Consider the following 19,283-nt stretch of genomic DNA (forward strand, 5'->3'; position numbering starts at 1 on the left):
ATCGACCGTCTCACAGACTGTATGCATAGCCTTGCGCTGTTTTGCGAGTGGTACATTTTTGTACAACTTCGGCAATGTGGAGAACATCGGGAAAGCCGCTGCATGCTGTGCTGTTCGTAAAGTTTATTTGGCACTTAAGAAACTTATGGATGTGTTCATTACATTACCATGGCACATATTGTATTGACTCACCCTTCTCAATGATGTTTTTGTGCTTAGTTTTTACTTGCTCCCATGTCCTCTTGATGGCTGGGTTGCATCTACATGGGGTTTGAAAGCACTCATAGTTATATGTCAGTGTTATTAGTACACCATAACATATCATTATTGTAGAAAATTATTAAGGTGGACTTATGATAAGAATAGAGAGAATCACACACACAATTTCTTCTCACTGCTTGAATTGATTGAATTTCTGATTATGAATAATACATACATACATACTGATCTGCCCATACACAGATTCGCACACACATATTCAAACTCCTACTTCTATATGGTAATCTACACATACATGTATATACACATATATAGTACATGATACATAAGCGCATACAGAACATATATCCTCATAAGTATCTATTAGTTTGTATCAATTAGATACTCTTTGGGCTTGTTTTTATCTACTTATTCTTAAAGAGTTGAGATCATTATTTTCGCAAGCAAGATCTCATTCGATGATGCATTCCATGAAGCCTACTGCCAGCAGGCACATTTAAAGAAATGTAATCTGATTGATTGGGGTGATGAGGCACTTCAAATTAGCCTATACATTTTCCCAACACTTACGCATTTAACTTGTCTGCGATATTTTGCCGTGCTTCTCGTCTAGCCCTCGCAGCGGTGGCGGTGTTAGATTTTGCCATGATTATGGTCATGAATTCCTCATATGCGTTCATGATCATCTCCTGCTCGTCAGCGGAGAAAAAAGAGGCTCTTTCTTTGACTTTCTTTGCCATTGTACTGTTAGAAAATCATGGTTTCGGTGATCGACGCTTTCCCCCTTTTGAAGTAGGACGGGCACGCGCAATTATCCTGATAACTGAAGTCTGGTTCGAATTAAATAGATTGTTTGAGCGAGGATCAGCCTTTGAGAAACCGAGATAGCCTGACTTCAATCATCGGGTTAATTTAAGCAGGCTAATAGGACATTTGATCGACTTAGTTGAACCACGTACGAGGAACGGGGCCCAGAAAACCATCCACCACAGTTCTGATTAGCCGGCAGTATCACCGGCCAAAACGTACTAATCAGTTAGTGTGAAATGACCAAAAGGGTCAGATTTAACGACACTGAAATTGGTTATCAGTGAATTACTATAAGTAGAGTCACAGCATTATCTATCAGATCATTTATCAATAATGGAATGGTTATGCCACATTTATGTCACATTAACTTATCATACGTGTAACTGCCATTTTCCAACCTGTAAGTAACATTCATGTCAATATTGAAATTGTGAATTAGGAAAGTTCTGGTGTATTCAACTTGGCGCTCAATAGAAATGGAAGTTCCTGAAAAGATGATTAAACCCAAAGTTGTCTTTGCACAGTATTTTTAACCAATTCACAACAAACTCATACAACTGTCTTCAGTTGTCCAGGTGACATAAATAAACGCTAAGGAGAGAACTCTTTGTGCTGCAGTTCCGGGAGAAGCAGCAGATACAAGCACTTAACTGAGAATGCACAAACTACTGCTGATCCACACTTCTGGCACAGTAAACAAACTGTTGACCCGGTTATGTAAATTACTTCTGAAGCGGCTTAAAACTGTCTCTACTATTCCAACACAATGATACAACACACAAGGCAGGGCTCGACACTAACTTGTAGTTAGTAGTTGCCACGCTGCCAATACCTGACAGACACTCTTGTTTGTTCTGCCCTCCTCACAGAAGTCTCCGGCCAAAAAGCTGAGCCACGCAATCAGTAAATCTCTCGGCTGCGTCCCCATCGGAGAGCCGCCGCATCCTGTGTTCCCCGAGCAGGCTGAGAGACCACAGGAACTCACCCATACTGTGTAAGTACCATTTCAAAAGCATTTGTTACCACTGGTTGAGTCATTAACGAGGGAAACCCGACTGATTTGTCGATTAATCGCACAGCAAGGCCCCAGTGTGCTCGTGATCTACAGTCTCCTCTTGTCATGTAACTGCCTCCATCTTTTATTCCCTGTCACTACATGACTGATAAGAGTGCCATCTCGCTAAGATGTCAAGACCGGGATTATTTGCTAACGTGGGAATTGTGATATACTACGCGGGTTCAGCCACGGCTGCCGTTAACCGCACAGGCTCCCTCATCAGTCTGTTGGCAATGAATCGGGGCCGGTGGTATAAATCTCACACTCCAGGCTTTGAGGCTCCTGGATGTCATTATAGGAAATGCATTATACTGCGCTGCTGTCTTAAACCCCGGAGACTCATTTATGTTTCAGTTGAAAAATTGAACGATTTCCATAATCGATTCCACCGCCGAGATACATCCGCAGAAGTCCACATCGCTAAGGTCACTTCATATTGTTCTCATCGTGTACACGCCGAAAACTTTTGCCTCGCTTTTGTCCTCCACCAAAACAAAAATCAAATCATGTTTCAGGTTTAAAAAAGGTGATTTCATGATTTTGACTTGTTCATGGCATTAATAGGATCACAGGAAATCTCTCGATTTACTTTCAACATTTCTCATGGCACATTCCATAACAGAATCCTCATATTCATATTCCAGTCACGACCTTAAATCTAAGCTGTCTGTCTATGGTTTCGCTTCTGGCAAGTGTCAGTGAGTAATTGATAGTGAGCTACATCGTGGGGGAGAAACCAGCTCAGTGAACGCCGAGAAAAATAGACACAACGTAAACACATCCACATGATTTCCTCTTCTACTGCGTCATCTCCTCCAGGCTCGGGGAGGATTTTTCTGCATTGTGCCCACACTTATGCATTTAAGATGAAGTTATATTTGCATGAATTTACAATTCATCACAACGTGGAGGATCAGCTGTCGACCTGCGTTGTTTCCCTCCAATGAGGCGACAGGATTTATCGGCACTGTGTCGCTGAGTAGATTGATATTGATTCAAATAAAATGTGTGGCTAAAACTAGTTGGGTAGAAATTCGAGGAACTTCTTGTCGTTATGTATTTCTTTCAGACTTTAATGGACAAAGTGCATTCTCATGCTCTCTCAGGTGGCATTTCAAGGATGGTGGCATTGTTTGTGTGTTTGTTCACTGACTTTTAGGATAATGGATGTGCCTGTTGACCCCTGAGACATCTGAATGTCTCTCTGTCTCCATTTTATTGTCAAAGTCCCTGTCTTTGATGAAAAATGTCTATTTTTGGTTCCAGAAGCATTTCTGTTTTCTATTTGTGTGTGGTGATGAAGTAGCGCCTCTCATCAACCATGAAAAGATGTTTCCTAAACCTGACAGCCATTCAAAATATGTATTCATCGGTGACATCCTCATTTTTGGCTCAGATTTAACGCCTCCATATTTAACTGTGCACGTCTTCGCACTGAACAAAACAGATTTTATTGGAGAGTCTAAAAGATACTATTTTGTGCACACAATGATGAAAATATACAGATCATTGTTAGTTTGGAATATGGCACATGATTTGAGATTGAGCATAAAGACTGTAAAGAAGAGGGAGAAACAGTGAACCTGGCTCTACCGTAGAGTAATAACATCCACCAATCAGTGGCCTTAAAGCTCACTAATTAACATATTATATCTTGTTTGTTTAATCCACAAAAAGAAATGTGGAGATGACGCCAGATGCCCCCCGCCCCCGTCTCCAGTCTTTATGCTAAGCTAAGCTAACTGGCTGCTGGCTGTGCCTTCACATCTAACTGATAGAGCCGTGATATGAGCCGTAAATAGTCTCCAACTCTGAGCAAATGAGCATAATTCACAAAAATTTGAACTGTTCCTTTTAAATCCAAGATAACAAGTGTAAATCTCACTTCTGCTCTCTCTGTAGCCACGAGCCGGAAAAGAAGAGCTCGCACTAATGGAATAATTCTCACTTGTTAATGGTCGATTTCAGGGAAATTATGGGGGAATACAGTAATTGTACGCCTAGCATTCCCGTGATGATTCGCCTGCTGGCTACAGAAATCTTCCCTAAAACTGGATCCCTCAGATAATTAGTCCCAGGAAAACTGCCAAGCCTCTGATTCTCTTCTGGATCGACATCATTTTGTTGATGATCCTTAACAGAGAGAAATGTGCTCTTGGTATTCTAAAACTAGTGCAGCTGCCGATCCTGATGAATGTTGTCTGTGAAGAGGTGATATTTCTTGTTGTGAAGGAGGAGACATCCATGAGCGTGGTCTCTCAGGTGTGTGTGTGTGTGTGTGTGTGTGTGTGTGTGTGTGTGTGTGTGTGTGTGTGAGGCGGATGAAGCCACTGTGAGTGAGTAATAATGGCAGAATCGGGCTAAGGCGTCAGGTTTGATCAAAACTCCCAAACTTAACGGACACGCGTCTCAGAGTTGTCCAAACCGCTCGCATCCTCTACAGACAAAGTGAATCTATTCTGAAACTGTTTTTAAAATATTTACTGCCGTCTGAAAGCAAAGAGCAACAGCGAGCTGAGCTGTGAATGTTTCCCTCCGCTCAAAACTGTCAGAGGGATTCTTGTGGATTTGTGTTTTGGAGAGTTTGAGTTGTAGGTTTGTAGACACCGTCTGTCTCAGGAACTTTAAATCTATCACACGGCTTCTTACCTGCAGACTTAGCGCTGCTTCTGCCAAAAGACTTCAAACACCAAAATAGTCGAAAATAGGCATCTTACCATACTTTGCATTAATGTGGAACACACACTTTAGTGTCACAATCTCGGTGCCATGTTTAATATTTAGCAATGTTCCACTCTCTACATAATCCCCAGAATTTCCTTTTTACATTTTTAAACGCCTTCCTCTGTTTTTAACATCTTTCTTTATTCTCCTGGTCAAATTCCATCAGTGCCATTCAAATGAGAGAGAACGGGCATGAAATTCACTTTTCTGTGAGCGTGATCCGTTGGGGTTTTTATGGCCCAGGCATCGGGGAAACAGGAGTACCTTTTGCCAGCGGGAGAGGATGCTTCATGTTTGCGTATTTTTTTTAGCCTGCTGAGAGAAGTTGAAGGGCCGCCGTGCATCCGTTTGTCAGAAATAAGGTGAATACGTGTGTTTGAAGCCTCACCAGACTTCACTTCCCCCTGTACCCCTGCCAAGTGCAAGGAAAGGGTGGCCCGTTGTCATTCACTGCACGCAGGTAGCACGAGGCCTAGCGCATTGCAGACTTTGATCTTTTAGCGCCTAAATGTTGAGTTAACTCACTCCGGTTTGACCTCTGAGGCACCGGCTGAAACACTGGACTGTGTGTGTCTTTGATCAGCATTTCTTCAGCCGGTGAACCACGGGGGCTGTACACACTGATGTGAATGAGTTAGGACGTCTGTTAGAATGAATCCAGATCTGAGAGGAAAATGAAATACTTTTACGTAAGAAGAAACCCTCCAGTTCCACAGGAGTTATATTGGTGTGCTTGAAAAGGACTGATGATTATTTATAGAGGGATGGCTGTGAGGAGCTTTGACTTATGTAACTCGCTGAAGGTAAGCGGAAGAGTCGAGATCTTTAAAATGCAATAATAGTATGCACTGCAGAGGCCAGTTTGTTTTCTCTGTTAGGGACGAGAGTGGAAGTTGCAATTGAGGTATTTTGAGCAAGTGGCATTTCCCTAATTTCCAGTGTGTATTCATGTGTTAGAGAGAGGCGAAAAGACAGAGTCAGAGAGAGAGAGAGAGAGTCAGAGAGAGAGAGAGTCAGAGAGAGAGAGAGAGAGAGAGAGAGAGAGAGAAATCCATGGCGTCATGAAATCACGTGACCGCTGAGTTTCCTTGGAGACAGCAGCAGTGTAGTACATTGAGACGCTCGCTTGCTCAGTTGAGGGCAGATTAGGCATCTGGAAACAGCAGCAGTTGGATGTATTTTGCCAGCCGGGCAGGTGCTCTCTCTCCTCACAGAGGTAAGTGTGATGCCCCCGTGTCTCCTCTTCTGTCTGCACCCTCGGGGTGGATTATTGTAAAGACAAATGAGCGTTAAATGAGAGGGAAACGTTGAACTTGGAGTAATTGTGCGCACGGTCTGTCTGTGAAGGAGACTTAAAGGCAGCATGTGCAGGTTTGAGGACTGACAGTTTTTATGTTATTGTTTGAAACATCAGATTTAGCAGGATTGTGTTATAATATATAAATTAGTGATGCAGGACCGTCCTTGGCTGGATCTGTTGGGCTAGTCCAGAGGGAAATGTGAATGTATGAACCAATAAATAATTACAATGTGTCTTTAAAAAGAATCCGCTTAACCCCCACGAGCATCCACATTAATGCAGGGGAAATATGTACTTTGGCTTATGAACAGCTCACAAATTATTTGAATACAATTAATGATCCAGAAATGATGCAGCTTCACTCGCTCTTATTTTTAGAAGCACAATAATACACAGAAAAGAAGAGCGCGTGTGCTGCTGAGGCACTTTGTGGCACCGTGGCAGACAGACGCTCTGTGTCTTGTGCTGATAACAGTATTCCGCACAACGGGGATATAAATAGTTTGATTTTGGCCAAAAAACGCTGATTGGACAAATAAGCCTATCGGGACACCATGCTGTTCAGTGCTCTTGCCTTTTATGTGATAATGAGGTGCTTTGAATAAAAGTCAGTTACAATAGAATCAAAGCAGACGGCTACAGAGAGCTACTACGTGCAGATTGAGGAGATGCTACTACAGAGACGTGGAAATGGAGTTCTCTGTGGCGAGTGAAGAGCACCTGAGCGATATATTCTGATCCGTTAATGAGACGCCGTGGTCCGAGGGTACGGGCTCTGTTGAGCTTGTGGGGGGGGGGGGGCACCGATGCAGCAGCCAGATGGACCCCATCGCTTTGTTTACTCTCACAAATTACCTCCCACAATGTCACCTTTCCTAGTTCTTCACAGACCTCCAGTTTAATTAGTTTCCTTGTCTGCTGTCGTTGCTCTCGCTCATGTTAATTAGGTTGAAGCTAATAGCCCCAAAAACAGTTAAATTCCCAGAAAAGTCAATTATTTCGTTAACTCAAGAACAACATTGTGTGCACCACACTACAGTACAGTTTATAATGATCCCCCTGCCACCCCTCTTACTCTCTTTTGTACAGTTGGAATAAATTGAAGTCAGGATTGCTGATTCATGATTACTAATAAAATGCAAATGCCCTCTACCCCATTCCCTGGTGACAAGCGCCACAGGCCTCTGCAGTGTAGCATTAAAGACCTCTAATCTTGTCTTTTAGTCAGCCGAAACCAGCGGCCAACAACATGAACGACACAATGCTCATGTCCTCTGGGACACCTACTCCTACCAAAAGGTAAGCACTCCCAGGCATAAACGCACAATGTCTTTCCAAAGATATGGTTCTGATTATTCCACATCATTAGCTAATGCTTTCATGAAAGATATCAAAGTGTCACGTTGAGTTCCACACCTACAAAAATACATTCTTTTAATCCCGCAGAATTCACTCAGAATGGGTGACAGATAGCGCAGAAAATCAGACTACAGATGTTATTTGTTCCCTCACACTTGACACATATTTTTTGCATCCGAGCAGCATGCCCTTGTGAGTGTATTTCTGGAGAAAAATTTGTTACGCTGTCATGAAGAATGTGTGAGCACTCCTACTTAAAGGTTTGATATGACAAATAGATTATGATAGAATTGGAGCCTCATCATGTAAGCGGATAGCAGCCGAGAGGCCCGTGAAAGCAGCCTAATTGTCCTCTCATTTCAGCCCCTCTCAGTTAAAGGCCACCTCTGTTATTATTTACTCCCATTTGTAATGAGCCATTGTGGTTATGAATGATAATGGAGAGCACTTTGAGGCGGCTTTAATGGATCTGCACTCTGTCCTGTGCGGGGTGAATTTTCCCTTTGTGTACAGTATCTCTCTCTCTCTCTCTCTCTCTCTCTCTCTCTCTCTCTCTCTCTCTCTCTCTCTCGCATCTTTCCGTCAATTTGTGTTTGCAAGATGAGACCGCTCAGGGACTCAGGACTTCCCACGGCACATTAGAAGGGACGAGACGCCACTGTCTGGTGTACAGAAAGAGAAGAGCGGTGTGCACATCAACCCTGTTTTAGATCTGGTGTTTGATTGAAATCCAGAAAATAGACTTTGGTAGAGAATTCAGAAAGAGCTTGAGTGAAGTCTGTGGCTGTTTTTTTCCACGTCTGCTCTTCTGGGTCGGGATATCATACGGTACTACCAACGACCCAGGCAGCTGAAGGGCAGCATGCCCACTGCAAAAAATCTCCATCAGCGCAAGACTGAACCTCAAAATGTGAAAGTAAAAGTGTAATTATCTAGCCTTGCTGGAAGAGTTCCTATTTAGAACAACGCGATGCTAACAATCAATACTAGATTAAGTTTCTTGCAGAGATGAACGTTTTGTGCGGTGCAGTCTCGTCTCAGAGGGCTGACAGTATCGCGATTAGAGCAGGTTTGAAGGAGGCTGACGAGACGGGGACACCCGAGGCGGTAAATGATGCCTCGCATCCAGACCCGTGGAGGTCAGTGGAAGACGTCACGTGTCGCAGCGCAACGCTCTCCTGAGGTTTGTTTCACTGTGGCAGTAATGAAGGAGCCTGATAACCTTTGTCTTGACATTTTGCTCTGTGAGTCAGAGCTGCTTTGGGAAGATGTCATGCACCGAGGATGCTGCTGCCTTGGGGGGGGGGGGGGCATAACAACTACAAAGCTGCCATATTTAGGGCAGAAATTGCGCATTAAGCCACCGTGACGCTTCCAAAATAAGTTGTGTTGAGAGTCAGTGTGGATACCGGTAGATAGGATGTTGAATGAGGAGGGAAGGAGCAGGCTTCACTTGAGGTTTGGTTGCAGAGAACAGAAGGCCAATTCCTAGCAGCCTCTCGCTGTGTCATATTTGGTTTGTAAATATTAATCTATTATTATAATTACCCGGCACCGGTCTGCCTGCTCTCACATGAAGGGCCGATGAGTCAAAGATGCAGCTGCTGAATAATGCAAAGCTCCTTGTGGCTCTGCCTCAGTTCATGAGCCCCCAAACTGAAAAGCAGCACCGGTGCCGTCCTTGTTCATTGAAAAACACAAAACACATCGGTAGAAAGTGAACGCACTCTGTTTGAGAAATGGTGGGTGTTGTGCTGCCAGCCTCCATCATAGTCCGCTCTCTGATACTGTCTGCTCTGCTGACATGGCATCTGCTCCCTCCCACCTCACTCTCTCTCTCAGAGACAATCGCTCACCACGAGCTCGTCCTCCAAGGGCGAACCGCAATTTATTACTTGTTAGTCATGCAGAACCACGGCGGCAGAAGATAAAATTAAAAAAGGAAAAAGAAAGCGCCGTCTTGAGCTTGATGAGTTTTGATTCAGAGTTAACTGAGAATTGGCAGACTGTGAGTCAGAGTGGAAACACAGTCATTAACTGTGTGACACATGCTCAACAGACAAGCCGACATTAAAACAATTGGCGGTGAGTAAACTAACTTTGGCCCTACATCTAATCAAACTTGATAACGCAACTATGCTAAATACCTCAAATGGATCAAGCTGTGCTTTGCAATTACTCAATATTATCGTGTCGTGATTTTCAGTGGACTTGTATGGTAATGAAAGTCAAATATTTTATTACTATTTTACAAAATTCCGCTATCAAAATGAATGACTTGAATTGGAATGAATTCATAATCATGGCACAAAGTTCTTGATTTCATTAAATAGGATTTTACTTACATTTGGCACCACTTCACTTTAAGTTTAGCATTAATACACAGTCAAAATACTAATTTAAATTGAATGTGTGGAGCTCATTGAAATCATTTTCATGTGAGGTAACATGAGGCCAGGGATTGCTGTGTCACTAAAAAACGAGTCTGAACAATTGTAACTAAATACACCAAGTTATTCGATCACGTCACAGCTTATACGGCAAAGCAGATCTGCAAATAGTTAACCAATGAAGTATCTAAATATTCAAGATTTAAAAGAGACAAGAACTATAAGATAGTTTTAAAACTTTATCTGTCGAGCTTTGATGATATTGCAACACGATTATCCCTTATTGTCAATAAGACAGTCCATCCAACTTTGCGAAGTATGAAATTTGTCTTAAGATTTGATTACAAATTCACAAAATATATTGTTATTAATATCAGGTTATTGATTCCAACCACATTGCCTCATCCTATTAACAAGTACAATCTGCCGGGGAAAATCAGGAACAAGATGCATCGTCCCTCCAGATGTTCAACAGATGTGGATCTCTGGCCTCTAAAAGTCTTGACCTTCAGTTATATCACAATCAGGCCAATCAGAACTCAGTGTTTAAAAAGCAAAATCTGTCACGTTTGAGACCGAAATAGTACTGAGATATTTAAAAAAGAAAATGGTGGTATTTTCAACTGAGAGACAAAAATAAAAAGTGTCTGGGAAAGAAGCCAGTTCAGGAGGGCTTGAAGGCAGTCAATGCATCTTTGTCCAAAACCTGGAACAGACCATCAGGTGGTGCCAGGAAACTCCCTGGTGGAGCAGCTTTTATACTGATGCCGCCCAAACATCCAGACATGCCGTCCAGCTCCAAAAGAGCTCGTTGGGTCACAGCGTTTCCTGGGCCAACCCAAGCCTGATATGCGTTAATATATTACTCTAATTATACAAAAAGAAACTCAGGCTCTGTCTATGCTTTGGCCTGAGGATGAGAGTAAATTATTTACATAGTGTCCCATTTTGCAAGACATTTCCTGACAGTCTAGTGCAGACCAACTGAATGTTTTATTTTTTTTATTTTTAAATCAGGTGACACTATCTTGAAACAAGTCCAATGATCCAAAGAGTATTTTAAGATATCATCACTGGGCCTTTGAAACAAGCGCGTTAGAAGCTGGTGCTGCTAAAACGATCTCATCACACAGGCAGCTTTTATTTTATCTGCTTTGAGAAAGATACGATTTTAATACAAAAGTGGATCAAAAGGCTGGTTTGCAGTGTATTTAAGGGCCTGGGTAGTCAAAGCTGCAGGCGCTCTGTGCTTGTTGATGCAGCGGCTTTGGAGCCAGATTGGGTTTAATGGTCTTAATCATTGCTCACTCTCCAGTCAGCGTTAGATGGAGCCCAGCTCCGCTCCTCTCCTTCACTCTTCATTGCAGACCGCCTGCCGAGAAGGGACAGCATATGTCCCGTCATCTGTCCACACCATATGCCACGCCCATTTTAAGTCTCATGCCTTATTTGACATTTCCAGTCGGTGATGAAATGGCCAGAACGAGCATTGGCACAGTCACAAATGCATTTGGCACGCAGGCATTCTCTATTATCCATCTCAGTCCACTGCTATGACCAATTATGTGTCCATCAACACCAAGTGTCGAACATTAAGGTCACCTCAATGCTACAGTTTGATGTAATCACTTTGACTCCACAAACTTTCCCTCCTCCTTACATAAGAGCTTTTCATAGTAGAGTCAGCGTTGCTGTGTATGTGTGTGTGTGATGTCTTTCTCTGTCTGTGACTTTGGGCAGTGTCTTGGAGAGTCCCAGTCGGCTAGATGAAGAGCACCGCCTCATCGCTCGCTACGCTGCCCGCCTGGCAGCCGAGGCGGGCAACTCCACAGTGAGTGTCTCGCAGTACGGCCCTCGGTGGGCTTCAGTCAACCCGCATCGCACGTCTAACGTTTCGACAACTAATTCTAGGCGCTTCATTGAGGCGAGAGAACTTCCATGTTGAAACTGCAGCGTAAAGGCTACTCACACTGTTAAAGTTAAACCATGTAATACTTGTTTCCCTGCAGTTTGTACTTGTTATAATTACTTAAAAAAATCATCCGCTGTGAGAATCTTGTTGTGGAGATTATGGTGATTGATAACCAACACAAATGCAATGCGTTTCCTGTGACTGCTTCACAATAAAAGCCACCGCGTGTTTCACCGGTTGATGGCTTTTAATGTGTGACGCCGGTAGCAGGAAATGTTAAGCAAACTTAATATAACTCTGACATGGGTTGAAGTGAGTACACAGTAAACAGTGAGGCTAATATCAATTAGATAAAATTGTTCTGGATGACAAACATTTTTCCAGTGAGTCCCTCACACCTTTGTAGGCAATCTGAATCTAGTGCGAGAATGGCGGACTCCGCCACTACTAATAGAAACTACTATATAAAGAGATAATCAATTACATTGATCACCATTAAAGACTCAAAAATGTGGTTTGATTCCATACAAATCTTAAGGATTATAACTTTAAAGCCTTGGAAACAAGAAATATTTATGACTAAATAAGCACCATCAAGGAATTCTTCCATAAAAAATAGAAGCATGTGATCATAAAAAATTTCAGGAGAGAAGTTAACTACGACTCCCAAGTCACAGTTTTCTAAGGCAGTAAATGTTCATGTAGGGTTACTTTGGCTTTATTTGGATTTGTACTTTGCATCCCTTTATGTAGAGGGATAAAGGAACGCTGTGGTGAGATGAAATGGCTCCCTGTTTATGCAGAAACATTACACGTCTCCAGCAGAGAGTCATTACTGCTCACCGTGGTCAAAAGGTAGCGTTTGGTTGTTGATGCCATTCTATGCTAATTTTGTTTTTCAGCAACAATGTCCTCCAACAGATCTGGGTTTCAACTTTGATGCCAATAAACAACAGAGACAGCTGATTGCAGAGCTGGAGAACAAAAACAGGTAAAATGTAGTATTCTCACATCAGTTATTTATTAGAAGCTAATCAGTGCTATTCTACTGATGGGCAGTGGTGTAAAGTAACTAAGTATTATCATTAGTTCAATAAACTACTGACTTAAGTACTGTACTAGAATATAGTTTAAAGGTACTTTGCTTTACTTGAGTATTGTTATGCCACTTTATTCTTCCATTATATTCTTGGAAAGACATATTGTACTTTTTAACTCAACTACATTTATCTGAAAACTATAAATACTTGTTACTTTGCAGATTTAGATTTTATATGCAAAGCATATGATAAGTTTATGAAAATGATTTACAAATTTAAACAACTCAGCACTATATAGAATAGTTAAAGGAATAGATTGTCATTTTGGGGGATACGTTTTCTTGCCGACAGTTAGATGAGATGATAGATACCACATCCAGTAAATATGAAGTTGGTTAGCTTCACCTAGTATAAAGACTAGAATCAGGGAAACGGCTAACCTGGCCCTGTCCAAAGGTAACTAAATCTGCCTACCGGCGCCCCTGAAGCTCATGAATTTAAACATTAAATCTTGATTGTTTCACCAGAAACAAAAAGAATCAAAGTTATGGTTTCATGTGTCAGATTATTTTTTGGCAAATTCCCAACTCTGAAAAAAAAGATGCATAATTCTCAAAATGTTGGATTATACTTAATCACTATGAAAGCAGTCATCCTGCATGAGTAGTACTTTTCCTTTGTTACTGTAAGTACATTTTTGCAGATAATACTATTACGTAAGAAAAATGTAGAGTGCAGGAATCTTACTTTATTGGATTACCACTTCAATTCAAAGGACTAGCGTTTAGGATTTATGGGGAATCTATTGACATAAATAGAATATAATAATCATTATTATATTTTCATTAGTGTATAATCACCTGAAACTAAAAATCTCTCTTTTTGATAGCTTAATATTCAGTTGGTTGCAATCTGAACCCTAACCGCTAGATGGAGCCTAAACTCTGGTCCTCTAAGTAAAGAATCTTTGGCTGTTTACTTAACTGGTTGATTAACTCATTCAGGGAGATCCTCCAGGAGATCCAGCGGCTGCGTTTGGAGCACGAGCAGGCCTCCCAGCCGACCCCAGAAAAAGCTCAGCAAAACCCCACGCTGCTTACTGAACTGCGGCTCCTCAGGTATTATCCCTGCTGACACCACCGCCCCTCTGACTAGAGCATCTTCCTCCCAACAACAGGAAGAAATAGCAAATCAAGAAGTAAAACCACTTCAGGGCTGTTGCATTAATGTAGGCTGGACTCATTCTTCAAGAAGAAATAATGTCCCGCTAATTCAGGGGGGGGGGTTTGAATTTGCTTCACCGGCAACAACGTGTGCATTTGTCATGCTGGCAGGACGCTGAGACCCTTGGGTTCAGTTCTTGGAAGAGACTCACCCTGAGAGGACGCGTCAACAGCACTTGTTGCATTTAATGACTCCTTGTTTGTCCGGCCTGGCCTAAATAATGAATCAGCAGTCAGGTCAACAGCCATGGCAGCGATTTCAATGCAACATTGATCTAATGTTTTATAACATACTTCAATGCTGGGTAATCGCAGTTATAGCAGAGATGAATTTGAAGTGTACTTCCTCACTCTTTGGCATGTTAGAGGATTGTTGGATGTACAGGAATCTAATCATACGTTGTTTTAGAACATAGTAATAAAACTATTGGTTTACATCACTGGAGGATGCATTTATTCCACTTATTATTTCTCCCAGTTTAACTCAAACATATCTGGAAACATTTGCCAGCTCACTGCGCTTGTTTGTGATTCAGGTTTATAGCAGGACATTATCACACACATCACATTGGCTGGACGGCTGTGATGTTGCCTTTATTCTGTTCATACAGAACAGAGCAGAGGTGTTCACAGTCTGCAGATGTTTGTTTTTGGAGGTCGACTAAATTTCAGACCGATTTGCAAAATGCAGTTACTCACTGTGAACACCAGAGAGCGATAATAGGCCAGAATCCTCGACTAAAATGGCCAGATATTTACAGGAGTGTCCAACTTAAGTTACCTGGGAGAGGTCAGGTGCACCACCGTAAATAAGACTTTTGTTGGTCACGAATATTTATGTTGACCAGTAGTGCAGCTACAGTAGATGCATCTTGCCATTGTAAATATGTGTGGGGGGGGGGGGAGCTCCTTTATATGCTCCAATATCATAGCCTTTCTAAATAAAAGTATGTGAGAAAATCACAGTAGGGGACAAAATTTGTGGGCCAGATTTAATAGTAAATTAAACACATTGAGGCCTTTATAAAATGGTCATGTGAGCCAACATGCCAATTAAGATGTTTGTAACTGTGGCATAGTAAAAATAGTGAAATATAGTGCAGTGGCATGATGCAAATGCCATGTGACTGCAGTGTCTGTGTCTGACCCTCGACTTATTGGACCCTATGGTAAATCTGAATCCCCTCTCACACATCTCTACAGGAAATACGTGCATTTGTGTAATATTTTAAAGACACTGTTCACAAAAAAAGAAAGGGATTTCGGCAGACAATTAAGCTGTAATGTTTTATTAAAGAGATAAAATTAAAGTAGAACTTCCTCCCTTGTGTTTTAATGTCCCTAAAAACTCCTTCCTGCTGCTGCAGACACAGGAAGGACGAGCTGGAGAGGCGCATGTCGGCCCTGCAGGAGAGCAGACGGGAGCTGATGGTGCAGCTGGAAGGACTCATGAGGCTGCTGAAGGTAAGACGATCACCTGTTTCTACAAGGCCTCTGAACCACTGTTGATATCCCAGGACGGTGCATAAACACTCAGCCACTGGCCTTAATTAAAATAGCATTTTAAAAGGTTTTGTCTATGCTAATCAAGTTGACATGACTCGGTTTTAAAGCTTTGGTGGCGTGTTTGATTAAATGAGATGTTGACATGTTTGATTCTTTAAAAACCAAGACAATGCGTCGTATGGTGCATGCAGAAAACCCTTTCTTCTTCTTCTTCCGCTGCTTTAATTCTGTTGCTCTCACTCTTCTTGCTCTCTCTCACTGCTTACCTGTGCTGGCTGATAGGATGAGGAGCAGAAGCAGGCTGTAAGTTGCCTTTAATTCAGTTTGCAAGGCTACAATACCTGGCTCTAGTCTCAGCACTTAGTTTCATGCTGCTATACTCCTCCTTCACACAGATGTGATTGAAGGAAGTTTTTACAAGAGGTTTTAAGAAGGAAGATAATAGGATTCCACTAACTGGGTTACAGTGATCCAGTCCTCTTATCCAGGCTAATCCACCAGCACCATTGTGGAGCAAAACTACAGACTGCGACACAGTCTTTAAAATCTGTTTTCTCAAGTCCTTAGTCCAAACAAGGTGAGAGAACTGTGTTTTTTTTAAGCCCAAATATCAGGGACCTGTTCCTTTCATCTGCACTAACAACCTCCCCTGTAATGTGACTGCAGTCTGGCCGGCCATCTGCTGCTTGGCTCTGAGCCATCGACCTGGGGCTGCACCAGTCCCAGAGAAACACGTACAGCTCTCATCTCAGCACAGGCCCAGTCGCTCACCCACACATTGTTCTCATTAACCCCTCACTGCAGAGGTCCACTATAGACACAGAGTATAGCCAGCCAGTGTAGGGATTTCCAGATGGTTTTCTTGCCTTTAAACCATTGTGTTTGTTTGTTCTTCCTTAAAGGATTAAGTTATTTTGGTCACATCTGTGTCTGTGTTTGTTTTAATAAAAGTCACCTTTAGAAGCAAAACGGTCATCTCTTCCCAAAAAGCTGCAATCTGTTACTGCAATACGGCGTCTTCCATAGAAATGCAGTCGTTCCAGAATTGGCTTTATTGATTTAGAGATTAATCAAATTTTTTTCTCTCAATCAGAAGCCCAGATTCACTAAAATCTTGCAGACGGACGACTATCCACTATGTCAGGGGTCACTAATAGGCGGACCGCGGTCCGGATCCGGACCCAGACGCCGTTGTATCCGGACCCAGAACCTAAAACCGATGGATAACGAAAATTATTAAATTTTGACGGAGCGCTTCTACTTTAACCGGTGCAGCTTTTTCAGCCTTTACGGCACTTGTTCAGCGGTGCAGGAAACACACCGACCAATACATTGTAAATCACATCAGGTGATGCAGCTCAGCCAATCAAATATGGGTATTCTGACAAGTTTCCTGACTTGAGTGAGATTTACACGTACAGGGGAGACGAGGAAAGAGAATGAAGAGTAGGAGAATTATTACGTGAGTCAGAGAAGTTATTTCACATGATGTTCCGGACCTTTGCCCGAGGAGATTTTCTTAATCTGAAATTCTAATTGATACCCCTGCAGTATGTCATGAAAATAACCCCAAATGCCATGTTATTGGCCAACAACACACCAGCAAAAAGATGCCTCGTGACATTCGTTAGCTCGTCTTTTTGCACCTGTTGTGGTCAAACAAAAATAACTAAATTTGGGATAAATGAATAGTTGGACATTTTTTGAAATAGGATTTCTTGCAGAGAGAGACCAGACCGTATCGTAAATATGACACTATGTCGCTCAGCATAGCTTAGCATAAAGACTGAAAACAGGGGGAAACAGCTAGCCTGGGTCTGTCTAAAGGTAACAAAATCTGCACACCACCTCTAAAGCTCACTAGTTTTCATGTTACATCTCTTTCTTAAATCCGTAAAAGACAAAAGTGTAAAAAACAAAAGCTGTGGTTCCGTGTCAACATAAAAGTGCAATCAATCGTCTAATATAACGTTCGACAAGAAAGCAAAGCGGTTTTCCCAAAATGTCAAACGATTACATACAGTACAGCAAATACCTAATTCTAAAAGTTCCATTTTTAGCTGATGATACTGTAACTGTCATGGGTGTTTTTATGTTGCAGTCCCAGTCTGGAGGCTCCCCTCATTCCTCCCCGAGTCACGGGGCGGGCTGCTCCATGCCCATGCCCATACGCTCCACCTCGGCTGGGTCCACCCCAACTCACACACCGCAGGACTGCCTGGCAGGGGTGGGAGGGGACGTGCTTGAGGCCTTCGCTCAGGGTGAGTGTGCACCTACACTTGAAAAACAAGGGCGTTCATTAAAAAGCACAACCTATAAAATAGTTATGATGTGCAGAAAAAATTATATTTTGCAGACCTATTTACACTCTGACATGATTACACTGCAAAAGTAGGAACTGCATGTGTTGATGTTTTGATTTGAAAATGTTTCTTTTTTTCTAGGTGTACCTAGAAATCTTCGGAATGATCTATTAGTTGCTGCTGACTCAATCACAAACACCATGTCGTCACTGGTGAAAGAGCTCCACTCAGGTGAGTCTGCCAGCTATTCTCGACCACTGGGCCTCGTCAGTAAGCAGTATATTTATTAGGTCATTAATACAGTGGCATAACACATATTTACAGCCCAGTTTATGTTTTCTACTTTTTTGTCATGTAGTTCTTTTTCTCATTTATTTGGGAAGGTGGTCCTCAGAAATGTTTTAACATTCAGAAGTAGGTTTCACTTTTCATGTTTTGAGTCTGTTTTCATCATCTGGATTATGAATTATATTGTTTTTTCCTGAAATTTGATGTTATTACTGAGATATCTTACTCTGCATTTTTGTCTTTTTCACACCTTCTGATATGTTTCCCTCTATATTTGAGTTTTTACATAGTGAACAAAAACAATGTCACTCTAATCTCAGGTTTGTTTTTACAGTTGATGACGTGGGAGTGGAAGAGGAGACCAATATGAGGAACGGTGGGGACAGAGGTACGTCCAAGAACACGCCAATAGTTTCCTACTTCAATCTCTCAGAGCCAGTTTTATTCTAAAGTCATACTAAAGTATACCACTCAAAAACAGAATGGAGAATTATGTGTGTTCATCATAAATATAAGCCAAAACATAAACAGTATTTCCTTCCATTTTTTCAGCTAAAGTAGAATGAAAAACAAAAAGTAGGAGTTATAATAAATGTATATTATATTATGCATATATAATGTCGTATAGTAGTTGACAATCACTGTAGTGGTAATCATTTTATTGCAATCAGAAGTTACTTATCCTGTTATTATATGAAAATAGTTTTCTACTGATCATGGGTTAATTATCGAGAAATCAAGCTGTTGTTTCAACAAAAGCCGGTTATTTTCCCTCGTGAACAGAATATGTCTTTTTTTCAAAAGAAAATGAAAAAACATTTAAAGTGTTAATTATCACATTATCTCTAAAAAAACATAGTTTTGTCGAGATAATGAGATAACGAGATAATTAACCCGTCATCCCGAGAAAACAACCTGTTAATGTATCTTGGGAACAACAGCTAGTTTTGTCAAGATAATTAACCCACTGACATTCTGAGATAAGGGGATAATTAACCTATGATCTCAAGATAATTAAATTAAATAAAATGAATGCAACCACGACCGTTGTTGGCTTCCGTATATAATATGTTTATAGGAACAAGTTGCCAGACGTACATTTATTTTCTGCAACTGGATAAAAAGTAGTTAATGCTAATTATGACAGCACTC

At 41.7% G+C, this 19,283-nt stretch overlaps 1 protein-coding gene across 5 annotated transcripts in view; it reads left to right on the forward strand.

The window, feature by feature from the left end:
* Positions 1–19,283, forward strand: part of dtnbb (dystrobrevin, beta b) — a 32,406-nt gene that overhangs the window by 9,595 nt on the left and 3,528 nt on the right. For 2 of the 5 annotated variants that reach the window (XM_068721505.1, XM_068721506.1), the window contains exons 10-19: positions 1,899–2,023; positions 7,335–7,409; positions 11,600–11,690; positions 12,674–12,762; positions 13,816–13,929; positions 15,402–15,498; positions 15,823–15,843; positions 17,642–17,801; positions 17,985–18,074; positions 18,466–18,519. In XM_068721505.1, the coding sequence (XP_068577606.1) occupies positions 1,899–2,023; positions 7,335–7,409; positions 11,600–11,690; positions 12,674–12,762; positions 13,816–13,929; positions 15,402–15,498; positions 15,823–15,843; positions 17,642–17,801; positions 17,985–18,074; positions 18,466–18,519 (916 nt within the window). The remainder of the gene's footprint in view (positions 1–1,898; positions 2,024–7,334; positions 7,410–11,599; positions 11,691–12,673; positions 12,763–13,815; positions 13,930–15,401; positions 15,499–15,822; positions 15,844–17,641; positions 17,802–17,984; positions 18,075–18,465; positions 18,520–19,283) is intronic. The other 3 variants (XM_068721507.1, XM_068721508.1, XM_068721509.1) reach the window with 3 other exon arrangements.

Source organism: Cebidichthys violaceus, unplaced genomic scaffold, assembly GCF_023349555.1.
Source record: "Cebidichthys violaceus isolate CVI_PGR_0920_01 unplaced genomic scaffold, fCebVio1.0.p SCAF_28, whole genome shotgun sequence".
Lineage (NCBI taxonomy): Eukaryota > Metazoa > Chordata > Actinopteri > Perciformes > Stichaeidae > Cebidichthys > Cebidichthys violaceus.